At 39.9% G+C, this 12,398-nt stretch overlaps 1 protein-coding gene across 1 annotated transcript in view; it reads left to right on the top strand.

Moving 5' to 3' along the window:
- Positions 1-2,675: 2,675 nt before the first annotated feature.
- Positions 2,676-12,398, top strand: part of STPG4 (sperm-tail PG-rich repeat containing 4) — a gene marked incomplete at its 5' end in the record, with an annotated part of 28,209 nt that continues 18,486 nt past the window's right edge. Inside the window, 4 exons of the mRNA XM_081943931.1 lie at positions 2,676-2,720; positions 3,139-3,201; positions 5,394-5,651; positions 9,456-9,520. Of these exons, the coding sequence (XP_081800057.1) occupies positions 2,676-2,720; positions 3,139-3,201; positions 5,394-5,651; positions 9,456-9,520 (431 nt within the window). The remainder of the gene's footprint in view (positions 2,721-3,138; positions 3,202-5,393; positions 5,652-9,455; positions 9,521-12,398) is intronic.

Below are 12,398 nucleotides of genomic sequence, written 5' to 3'. Positions count from 1 at the left end.
ATTGTAAAGTTACATTTAACAGAATCTTGGATTTCTCCCATCTTTTATTCTCCAGAAAACTGGAGACATCTTTTACATGCCAGTTGTCTAATCTACCGCTCTCCCTCCTATCTCCCAAGGTCATTCTCATATCTATTACATCTGAAGGGTTGGGCAAAGGGAATAATGCCCTGTATAATTACATAATCACTGAAATGCTGGAATTTACATACCTGTGTCAAATGTTCTGACACAAGCCTATAATTGGGGTATTTGCATGATTATGTAATGGTGTGTTAAGGCTCAACTCATTCTGTGCTTTAGTTTCTGCCAACTTCTTGTTTCCTTCTTTGGTTATACATCCCTGCTATTTTCTATTTTTTTCTTTTCAGCATTTTTCAAACCCTGTGTTTATCTATGCTGGTGTCTTTAGATCTCTCCCATTTTAATTTCCACTGTTTGCAATTACAGCTTCAATAGCCCATTTTTCAGAATTTCTCACCCTTTACAGAAAGTTTCTCCCTTCAGAGTGTCAAGCCATTGGATGACTTCACCAAAACCCACTTTTCTGAAATCTAGTATGCAAGTATTTTCCCTATCTTTGATAGCAGAAGTTCGAGGATAACAAGAACACTTTCTCTCATTTCTGGTCACCTTCACTTCTTCAGGTAATTCCTTCTTGTTGGTAAGATGTATGTGTGGTGTAGCAGACTCCCCTTGTTCCTTCTTTGAGTAACAAGTGAGATTGCCAAAAGAGGATAACATTTTGGGAATCTCTGGCTTTTGGCAGAGTGAAATCTCCCATTGTCGTTATTTTTTTTAAAAGTTTGTTATCAGACCCAATAAGATTCATCCAAATCTTTCACCTGTCTGTGTTGTATTTCCCTCCATGGGGTAAATAGGGCTTCAGAATGCAAGCCTCCCTATTACCAAAACCATTGTCAGTTCATAACATGCCTCTAAAATATACATTTGCTGCAGTTTCTAAAGCCAGTGCTGACTGAGCTTTGTAAATGCTCCAACAATCGCAAGGTGGTGGCAAAGAGATACACACACACACAAACCCCCCCCCCTCTTTGCTGCCATTCCATGGACATCTGATTTTTTTACAGCCCTAGCTCAAGATTCACTCATTGTCCTGTTTTGGGGAAATGGGAAGTGGTTAGAGATGTCATCAAACCTCAATAATCATTTGAGGAAGGATTTTGGAATAACAGACACCTTTTGGAGAAAAAGTGAGACCTTCGTGTTTTCCAATTGGTGATTCTGATCTCCTTAATGTGTCAACGTGCTGCCAGAAAGGTATGCATGTGGGAATGGGCTAATCTCTATTTGGACTAAGTATGCTGTGGCATCAGTGTCTATTTATCTACATATCTTAATACCAAGTTATGTGAAAAGAGAACTTGCAAGCCAACCAACTTGCTAAAAGAACAAAACAGGAGTGGATGCCTTGGGACTAGGTAGAACAGGGTTTAAATATATTCAATTGGTCTCATTTTAGAAGATCATTGAGGGAGGGATAATTTCCTTGTCCTAATGAACAGATTTTTTAATATCCATCTGTTGCTTCTGATTGACATTTTCACAGGTTTATGGGAGAAAAAAACCTGGCACAAACTCCTTTTAGGGAGCTTAGAAATGGTCATGCTGCATTTCCGAAGGGAGGGGGATGCTTCTTGGGGCTGAATATTTGAATGCTTTCCCTTTTGCTGTAACCACATGGGAATTAGGGAGCGGGGCTGAGCTGTCAGGATGGACTCCCTCCAAGCTGGTTCCAGCCTGTTACCCAAGGTCATACTGTCCCAAAAATGACCTATTACTGTGATGGCGAACTTATGGCATGCATGACACCCAGAGCATATTTGCTGCCACGCCAGCTGTTAGCTCTGGTGCACTGGCCAGCTGATTTTTCGCCTTTCCATAGGGCTGCGGGGAGGCCATTTTTGCCCTCCACAGACTTCAGGAAAGCCTCCGGAAGGCTGGGAAGGGCACAAAACAGCCCCAATGGGCCAAGTGGAAGTTCGAAAACGATCCTTTCCAGCTTCCAGGGGCGGGGAGGCCATTTTCGCCCTCCCCAGGCTTCAGGAAAGCATCCGAAGCCTGGGGAGGGGTCGTGCACGCATGCATGGGGCATTGCAAGTGCATGCGCAGGTGAGCGGTGAGGATTCAATTGGTGTGGGCACACTCAGGTGCGTGATACTGTGCACACATGCAACTTTGGCACGCCGTGAGAAAAAGGTTCGCCATCACTGATCTGCTATCACCATCCCGCCTCGGAGTTCTCATAACACCTTTGCGGCATCGTATTGGCCACTGGTGGACATGGGGCACTGAGTAGGGGTTGATCAGGGGAAATGAACAACGCTTCATGCAGGAATCTTCATACTCTGCACTGACTTCACCTGAGCAAAAGTTCCTTTTGAAATACCAATTGTTTCAAGAGTTATACTTTCCTGAGAAGATACGTAGCTGAGGCAGGTCCTAACACAAATACACATTTCTCAACTTGAAAGCAGAAACCCATTCTCAAAATCTTGTCTCAATTCTTTATCCGAGGCTACGTTTTGTTCCCAGATGCTTGTAATTTCTTCCAAGTAAGAATGCTCAAATCCTTAGCATGTGGATTGTGATGTCATAGACAACTATTGCTGATTTGATGCAATTATCCTCTAAAAAAACCCCAGAGGGAGAGCATGGTTGACAGCGTCTTGGGCACTAAAGCAAGCAAACATCCTCCAGTAAATGTTCTACATCTATCTTATTGCAATTCTAGCTCTTATTATATTTTCTCTTGTAAGATTAAACATTTTAAATGTATGGTAAAACTGAACATTTCATAAGTGAGACTCCTAGTGACATCCTGGAGACATCCTTAAAGTTTTCTTGGCAGCAGCATGGAAACATTCTGCCAATTTCTTCTTCAGGCTGTTTTTCAAGTTCTTAATCTAGCCCTAAAGGCCTCCACTTCCTGGTTGACTTCCATTTAAGTTCTGATCAGATTGTCACCATGTTTTAGTAATCAGCCCTGTGTTGGTTAGATGCTAAGCCTACTGCTATTCTAAATATGAAACCATTTTAATTTCCCCCTGAAAAATACATTAATATGTTCACTTACACTTAAAGTTGTTCTTTAACAATCCTGATTTTCCCCCCTAGGGAATAGAACATGAAAAAATACCATATTACAGAAGAGATACATGGTGGAGAGACTCACTAAAGGTAAATAATATGATATATATTTATTCTTATGTTTTTAATTTACAATTTACATAAAAAATAGTTATCAAATTTGTATAGCTACCAAAATATTGCATGTTACTGAATTATATTCCTATTTGGGAATTAGTGTAATTAAGACAAGTGAAGCTCTTTAATAGTTTTGCATTCCCCATTCTTGAATAAAGTAGAATTTAGGGATATCATGTGATAGTTTAGAACAGCCTTCCCCAACCTGACATCCTACAATTTTCAAAACTGGTCAGGTTAGTTTGGAATTTTGATCATTGTAGCCTAATATATATGGAAGGCATGAGATTAAGACAAGCCAATTGAGAATTATTCTTAGCCTATTGAAAATGCTATTATATTCATAAATGCTATTGCAGTCATATTCCCGGAGGCATCTAGTTCTATGAGCACAGAATGTTGGAGTAATTAGTCCTTGAGATCAGTGGTGGGATTCAAATTTTTTTTAATTACTGGTGGTGTGGGCATGGCTTGGTGGGCGTGGCATGGCTTGCTGGGGATGGCTTGGTGGGCGTGGCAGGGGAAGGATACTGTAAAATCTCCATTCCCTCCCCACTCCAGGGGAAGGTTACTGCAAAATCCCCATTCCCTCCCGATCAGCTGGGACTTGGGAGGCAGAGAATAGATAGGGGCGGGACCAGTCAGAGGTGGTATTTACTGGTTCTCCAAACTACTCAAAATTTCCACTACCGGTACTCCAGAACTGGTCAGAACCTGCTGAATACCACCTCTGCTTGAGATGAACTAGTATGGCTCCTCCAATAATCTAGATACTCCTATGAATCATTGAAAATAAAGGACTTGCCTCCCTCCATCCCACCCTTTGCAGAACATTTTTCACTGAGATGTCTATATTGACAAGGGATTGTTCAGTTTACAGCCTGTGGCCCAGCAATAAAAAAGAATTAATGTTAGAATAAACTTCCCTGGATTCCCATCGAAGGCCTGAGCTACTTCCTGCAAGCTTTTGATTCCCCCACCCCCTGGATAGACCTTTGCTGTTCCTCCAATTTTACATCTGTGAATCCTTTATTTCACATTCTAAATCAACATTGATCTATTAGCCTCTGTTCTGTTATTTCTGATTCCTTGTTGACCTGCGCGATGATTGATCTGATCGTTCTGAAAATAACTGAATGAAAATATTTTCCTCGTCTTCCAAGCCATATATTTGAATTGAGCCACAGATACTGTAGGATGACTGAATATTGAACATTAACATCTAGACACTGGATTTCTTGTTAAGTCCTTGAATTATTAAAGGAAATTGAATGAAATAAGAAGTGGTGAGTTATCCAAATGAATTATTAGCCCGTAAGTGAAATATGTTCCCAACTAAACTGTCCTTTAGAAGATTTGCTATTATTTCTTGCAAGAGGACCATGACCTACACTAATGATGGTGAACCTTTTGGCACGGAGTGCCCAAACCAGAACGCACATGCATGCATGTTCATGTGCCAGAGTGCCAGAAACCCAAAGATCAGCTAGCTGATGTGAATGTGCATGCTGGCCAGCTAGTCTTCAGGTTTCTGGCACGCGCATGCTGAAGACCCAAAAACCAGCTGGCCGGTGCATGCATGCCTGTTTTTTGGCTGTTTTTTTGGCCATTTTCCGGCCATTCTTTGGGCTGTTTTTGGCCAGTTTTTTGGCTGTTTTCAGGCTGCTTTCTGGACTGGTTTGTGGGCCATTGTGGGCTGTTTTCAGGCTATGTTTCAGCCTGAAAAATGGCCTGAAAAACAACCTGGGTTTTGGCCATTTTTTTGGACCATTTTCAGGCCATTTTCCGGCGCTCCAGTGCCCACGAAGACCATATGCTCCGCAAACTAGAAGAGCAGCTGGCAATGGCATGCGTGCCCACGGAGAAAGCTCTGTGTGCCACCTCTGGCATACATGCCATAGGTTCGCCATCACAGACCTACATTGTCAGTTATGTTAATTTCCCTGGGGTACCAAGAATGGTCAGTCCAGCCTAGTGTTTCACAATCTCAGCAAGATGAGCTGAGGAATTTTGGGAGTTAAAATTCAGGCATCTTAAATTTGCTGATCAACTTCAGCAAAAAAAATAATGATACAGAATGATCTGCTTAAAGACACTGCCAAAATCCATGTTTATGTTGTCAGATATGCAAAACACGTTATACATGCTTTGTTTCTTTTTACTAGGCAACCCCAATCCCAGGGTTTTATCCTGTACGAGATTTTCTTGAAGAAGCTCAGTTGAATCCAGTGAAAGCAACCTATAATTTTAAAGGTGAAGGGAGAAAGAGAGCGTCCATCTATGAGCAATTACCTGATTTGACCTTACCAAGTACTTTCATGTACTATCCTCCTTCATTTGTGGAACTGGCAGAGAAAAGACCTGCTACTTATTCCTTTAAGAGTACTTCAAGGCAAAGCAACTATCCCATCAGCAGAGATAAGGTAAAATGAGATTAGGAATGGGGCTGTATAACAATAATTGCCATTTTAAAAGAAAAGGTACATAGCTAAAATATGGTTTGGGATATCTCAGGACCTACCATTAATATCCAGACCCTGTCTTATATCCCAATGGGAAGTCTTTCTGAGTGGGTTTAATGGCCAACAAATAAAGGAGCAGGAATGGAAAACCAGAGAGAAATGGAATGGAGAATCTCAAAAGAGGTTATCGCCATCACCTTAGAATAACTAACTAACCATAATAATACAATCTGGCTGACAATCCAATAAAATAATAATAATAATAATAATAATAATAATAATAATAATGATGATGATGATGATGATGATGATGTCCACTGAGGCATTACCTTGACGTGGTTGTGGGGCTTGTGTGCTCTAAAGAGAATGAGAGCTAGTTCAACCATAGTCTCATCAGAAGTCCAGACAAAGATGGTCTTTTCCATAAAAAATATGGTGGGACACAATTTACAGAAACTTATAGCAGCTCAATCATTGCCCAAGAAATGAGAAGGGATTATAAAAAACAAAAGAAAAGCTAGTGGATCAATGTCTATTTATAATACAAATGAAAGTACTCACAGAAGTAGAAATGGAAGAACTACAAAGGTCTATCCAGGGCAAAGAAATCAAAGGCTTGCCAGAAGTAGCTAAATGGTAGAGGGAAACCAGGCAAAGTTGGCAATAGAAGGGGCCAACGTAGCTATTGAATTATTTTCACTCCCAAACCAGGTACTCTCTCATCTTCCAAAGTCCTCTAACTAAAAGGCAAGAGGAGCTGAAACAAAGAGTAATTGAGTGTCTTGAATAGCACACACACAACCGAATAAGTTTGCCCACATTGAAATTCATTACAAAGAAGCAGCTAGCACAAATTTTAAATATGCCAATACTGTGATATCAAACATGAGCAACTACTCACTACAAGAACCAAACCAACTAATATATAATACAGCTGCATTTATAACTGACAATTTGGGCTGCAAAATCAACAAAGAAGAAAAAAGCACCACATAGTGCACCACCAAAATGAAAGGTCAGGGTGGGAAATAAGATCAGTATGCTAAGATCAGATACAAGCAAGCAAGTACAGATGAAAGAAAGGTAAAGAACCAGAAGACCCAAAAGAAAAAGAAAAAAACTTGATCAAGAAATATCACCTAGAAACAAGGAAAAGTAAGGAAACACAGGAGATCAGCAGATATGAAGCTCAAGCAGAATCTCTAATTTCAGTCGAATCAGAAATATTTCTACCAATTCATCAATGGAGAGACTGCAGCAAACCAATCAGCATCTGACAAAGAAGAAACAGTGCAGTTCTGGGCACAGATATGGGACAACCCAAAGAAATACAACAAGAATTCAGCTTGACTAAAGGAGGTGGAGAAGAAAAGAACTGAAATGAAAGACATTGTAATAATAAGAGAAATGGTGAAGACGAGCAAAGAAGAGCAAGAATTGCTCAGCAGTGCATAAAGGTGAACTATATATCTTTTGGGTTGAAACATCTTGATTGGTTTTACACCCTCTTGTTGCCAAGCAGTTTAACAACAAGCTTCAAGAAGATGAAATTGAAGATTGGTTAACATCTGATAATGAAAGATCCAACAAAGGGGGCAGCATCAGGCAACTACAGTCCAATTAACTGCTTACCAACAACTTTCAAATTACTAATTGGTGTGGTCACTGATGTAGTCCAACAGCATCTAGCTCAGGGGTGTCAAATTCGCATCGTCATGGCATCATCACATGATATATCACAGGTTTTCCTCCTTTGTTAAATCATGCATGGGCATGGCCAGTGTGTGATGCATCCAGCCCGCAGGCTGTGAGTTTGACAGCCCTAGTCTAGTTGGAAAAAAGCTGGTATTACCTGAGCAGAAAGGAAACCACCCAAACAGCAGAAGAGCAAAAGATCAGCTCCTAATTGATAAAATGATTTTGGAAAATTGAAAGAGAAAGAAGACTAACTTGAATGTATCTTGATTACAAGGAGGCATTTGACTCCCTGCCACATGACTGGATAATCAAGTGTCTGGAAATAAGAAATAGAAAGAGGACTCTTTCAAGGATACTTACTCTCATCACTACTGCTTATCATTGCATTGATTTTTTTCCGCCAACGATACTGAATAAGTCAGGCTACAAACATCAAAAATATCTGCCAGGCTATGCTACCTCGTTTACATGGATGACCTGAAGCTGTGTGGAAAAACACCATCTGAAATAGAATTGGTGCTCATCATCATATATACTGCCACATTATTCCAATGGAATTCAGATTAGACAACTATGCCACCATCAACAGGGGGAAATAGTGAAAACCGGAGGAATCAAGATGCCCTGTGGAAATAATATCAAGAGTTTGGATGAAGATAATCACTTCAAATACCTGGGGATCTTTCAAACTGACAACAACAAGCATACTGGAGTCAAAAAGAAGATTAGAAGTGAATACAGTATGAGAAGGAAGAAGATCTTAAAATCTAAACTCAGTGGAGGAAATGCCATCAAGGCAATTGACTCCTGGGCTATTTCAGTCATTAAATACACAGCTGGAATAGTAGATTGGACTCAAGCAGAACTGAAAGCCCTGGAGAGAAAGAATGGAAATATAATGACTATGAATCATGTCCTTCATCCATGCCGTAATGTTGACAAATTCTATTTATCAAGAAAAAGAAGGTTAGTATGGAATGTTGCAAGTACATCAGACAGTAGAAGAAAAAAGTTTATTGGAAGAACATTTGAAGGGCAGTGAAGAAAACAGAATGCCATGAAGGCTTACTGAATACTGGAGAGACAAAACTGGCCTACCAGAAAGACCAAATGAAAAATAGAAAAGAAGCGCACGGCAAGACAAAGTATTGCACGAACAATACATGAAAACTAGCAGGCAAAGCAAGTAGAAGCAAAACCTGGCAATGACTCAGAGCAGGAAAGTTAAGAAAGAGACAGAAAGTCAAATTCTGGTTGCAAAGACCAGGTCTTAAGAGCAAATGTATACAAAGTCAGATTTGAGAGGACAGCAGCAGACAGCAAATGCATCCCTGCAAAGAAGCTGAGGAAAGAATGAATCACTTAAGTTAACTGCTGCAAGAAGACCCTACAGACTGATTACAAATAATGACTTGAGAAAGTAACAACTACGGTGCATTGGAATATCTGCAAGGAATACAATTTGCTTCAAGCAGGAACTGGCGGGACGACAAAATAGGCAACCTAATAGAAAATAAAGAAGCTAAATTGCTCTGGGACTTTAGAATTCAAATAGGCAAGGACCTGCTACACAACATTCCAGATTTAACAATTGTTGCTTAAAAAAAAAGGCAAAGTTTGGATACTGGACACATGCAGCTCTCCCAAGCTCCATTTTCACTGGCAGAAGGTTGCAGGAGGCTGTGGCAGCTGAAAGCGGCGCTCGGGAGCCCATTTTTGCTGGCAGAAGCACCGCAGGCTGGTGCCTTGCTGTTTCTGGGGCCAGATCTAAGTACACTGTGGGCCGCATCTGGCCCCCGGGCCTTGGGTTTGACACCCCTTAGAGGAAAAATATCTGGTCTTAGGCTGGCTTCTTAGTTTTCTATTTGCAAAGAGTGTTTAAAGATAAAGGGAAAAGTGATTTCACATCTGCAATCAAATACAGCGGCCCCTTAGTTTATTTCAGCCATGCCAAGACAAAGCAGGACAGGGCAGACTTGATCTCTTGGAAAAGCTGATCAATACATTAGACTAAAAAGCAAAGCCTAAAATCTTATATTTATACCCTGTATTTTTGATTCCCCACAGAATATAAGGACTGATCCTGGACAGTATGATCTTTTCCCTCGTCCAGTTCCTACTTTTCCTACTAAGTAAGTATACTTTCTAATCTACTTTTCTTTTTAAACAGATTATTTTGGCATGTAAAGACTTAATATTTCTTGAATTTGGCTGCATTTCCAAGCAGTAGCATAGCCCTTGCCTGAAGCCAGACCGTTGTTGTCAGAGGCCAAGATAGATTCTTGCTGATTTCCATGAAAAATTAGCCTTTTTTGAGATCCTTTCTTACTGGAGAAATGCGTTCCAGTTTCTCTGAGGCTGGTGCAAAAAGTCAGCAGGAGATAAAGATCCTAAAAGAAGTGACAAGACAAAAAAAAAAAGTACTCAAAGCAACTGTTCAGCTTGCCAGGCTGGTTAGTTACAGGGCAAGGCAACAGGTTGCCTTTCAGATTTTTGAGACTGTAATTCTCATCAGTCCATCCAGAGGGGCTAGTGGTTGAGTTATGGAAAACGTCATCCAAACATCTCACACGCAAAATTGGCTGTTTATCCTTGTCTTACTCTCTTCTCCTTGCTGTGATGAGTGATGGACAAATAAATTGCATCGCTATATAGAAATAGCTGGGAAAATGCAGATTTTTAAAGGCATGTTTGAAATAAAATTGGATTGTAGCCTCAATACAAGGAGGAAAGGTTGGTCCTAGAATAATCACTGACACTTCTGCAGCAATGCTGTGCCTTGGATTTCCGACTATTTTGGCATATTATTAAGGCCAGGCTCTTTTGTGGATGAAAGCTCAAGGAAGGAAATTTAATGTGTGTGTTTTTAAAAATAATGTAACAGATAACAGATTAACAGAGTTGGAAGGGACCTTATAGATCATCTAATCCAGTGGTTCTTAACCTTTTTGAAAGAATCACCCCCTTGAGCTGATGCCACCTGTCACTTTACTCCCAAGCTTCGTGATACATGTATTACATTATTATCTTATTTATTCAAGACACTTAAATGCAATGACCACTGAAAACAAAATTCAATTGCAAGAAAATGAAACGTCCGAAAAAAAACAGTAACATTTAATGATTTAATTACAAGTGAATTTTAAGACGCTAAAAGAAATATAAAAAGGGCATAAGAACAAACCGCAATGCAGGAACTAAGAATTTCAAGATGAAAACTCTGAAACTAAATTAAGATTTGAGGAAAATATATATTCATGCACACTGTAAAAAAGGTTTAAAAGACACACAGAAAATTTTTACAGAAGGAAAGCAACAAAAATCAGAGCGACAAATTTAATGCCTTAAACTGAAGAAAAAAAAATATCTATACAAAAAGTTTACACGAAGAGCACAACAAAAAAAATGGAAACCATAAAACCGAGAAAATATAATATTGAACTGGAGTGCATGCTAAAAAAGTACAATACAAAGAGACACACAAAATGTTTTACAGAGCACAACAAGAATTCGAAAACGAAGCCGAAAACTCAAACTGGAATGTGAAATCCAATGCAAGCAAATACAACGATAAGAGCTGAGACAATTATTAATGAAGAAAATGTATGTACACAAAAAGCAAAAAAAAGAACATCAATGGCTACCTTGTGCTTGGTGAGCTGATGCCAATTTCTTGATGTTTGGAACCATTTTTGTTAATCTCATTCTTAAATCGCCGCGCTTAGTGATCTTCAACATGTTCCTTGACTTAGAAAAGATCTGTTGGATGGTGCTGAAGCCGCTCTCCACTAAGTAAGTGGAAGGAAAGGCTAAAAGAAGCAACTTAACTTGCTCCCACAATATTGGGTAAGTTTCCTCATTTTCACCCAAAAAGCCTCGCAGGCTCATAACTCTGAAAATGTGATTGGGCTTCACAGTCGTATTTCAGATCTGTCAGTGGCTCTTGCAGTTTGGGATGAAGTTGTGCAAAGTCTGCTGTGAAAGGATTTAGCACCCAAGTGGGCACTTCCAGATTTATCAGATCATAGAATCTTGTTTCCATATCTTCTTTTAGTTGTTTCAAGTGGGAACAAAAAACATCCAAATATTCTGCTTGGAGTTGGTGTTCATTACCAAGGCTTGGGAACTGATACAGTTCCTGGCGATTCATATTGCTTGCAAGGAAGTCCAATTTGGAAATAAATGAGCAGATTACTCCTTTGGCCTTAAGAAAATTGATTTTATCTCCTTGCAGTTTTACGTTCACTTCATTCAGCTTGTCAAAAACATCAGCGAGATAAGCTACACCCAGACGTCGAAGTTTAAGAGAACTGCTTGGATCAATGGATTCAAGAAATTAGACAACTGTGTCAAAAAGTTCATGGAATCGCCGCAAATACTTTCCTTTTGAAAGCCACCTTACTTCGGTGTGCAAAAGGAGACGTTCAAACTCTACAAAGCTTGTGAAAAAGTCGGTTGTTCGACTTAATTTTGTTCACAGCGTTAATGACGTAACGTATGGACTTGTGCAAACGGCCATTCAAATTTTTGAGACAAGGTGCTGTCTATGAACGACGCAATGGACAGTCATAACTCCAGGTACAACTGATTTTAGATGAGCTTGAAATCCGTGATATCGTCCAATCATGGATGCAGCTCCGTCGGTTGCACATGCCACGACATTTGTCAAAGGGATGTTTTTCTCATTAAAAAACTCTTCAACCTTTTTAAATATCGAAGAACCTTTTGTGTCGGTGGCTAAATTTCGAGCAAATAACAGTTCTTCCCCGATCTCTTCATTTCCGTTGATGAAACGGACATAAGCCAATAACAAGGCTTCATTTTCACGAATCGTTGACTCATCAATCTGCATCACGAATTCTGTCCTTTTCAAGGTGTCAATAAGCCTTTCTTTCACTTGAGCAGCCATTTCATCAATTCTTTTTGATACAGTGTCATTGCTCAAAGGAATCGATTGCGTGACAGCGCTTGCGCTGGGCCCCCAACATGGTGGCAACAATCTGTTTCACT

Source organism: Natrix helvetica (assembly GCF_964273705.1).
Source record: "Natrix helvetica genome assembly, chromosome: 2".
In the NCBI taxonomy this organism is placed as follows: Eukaryota; Metazoa; Chordata; class Lepidosauria; order Squamata; family Natricidae; genus Natrix; species Natrix helvetica.
This window is presented reverse-complemented; position numbering and strand designations above follow the sequence as displayed.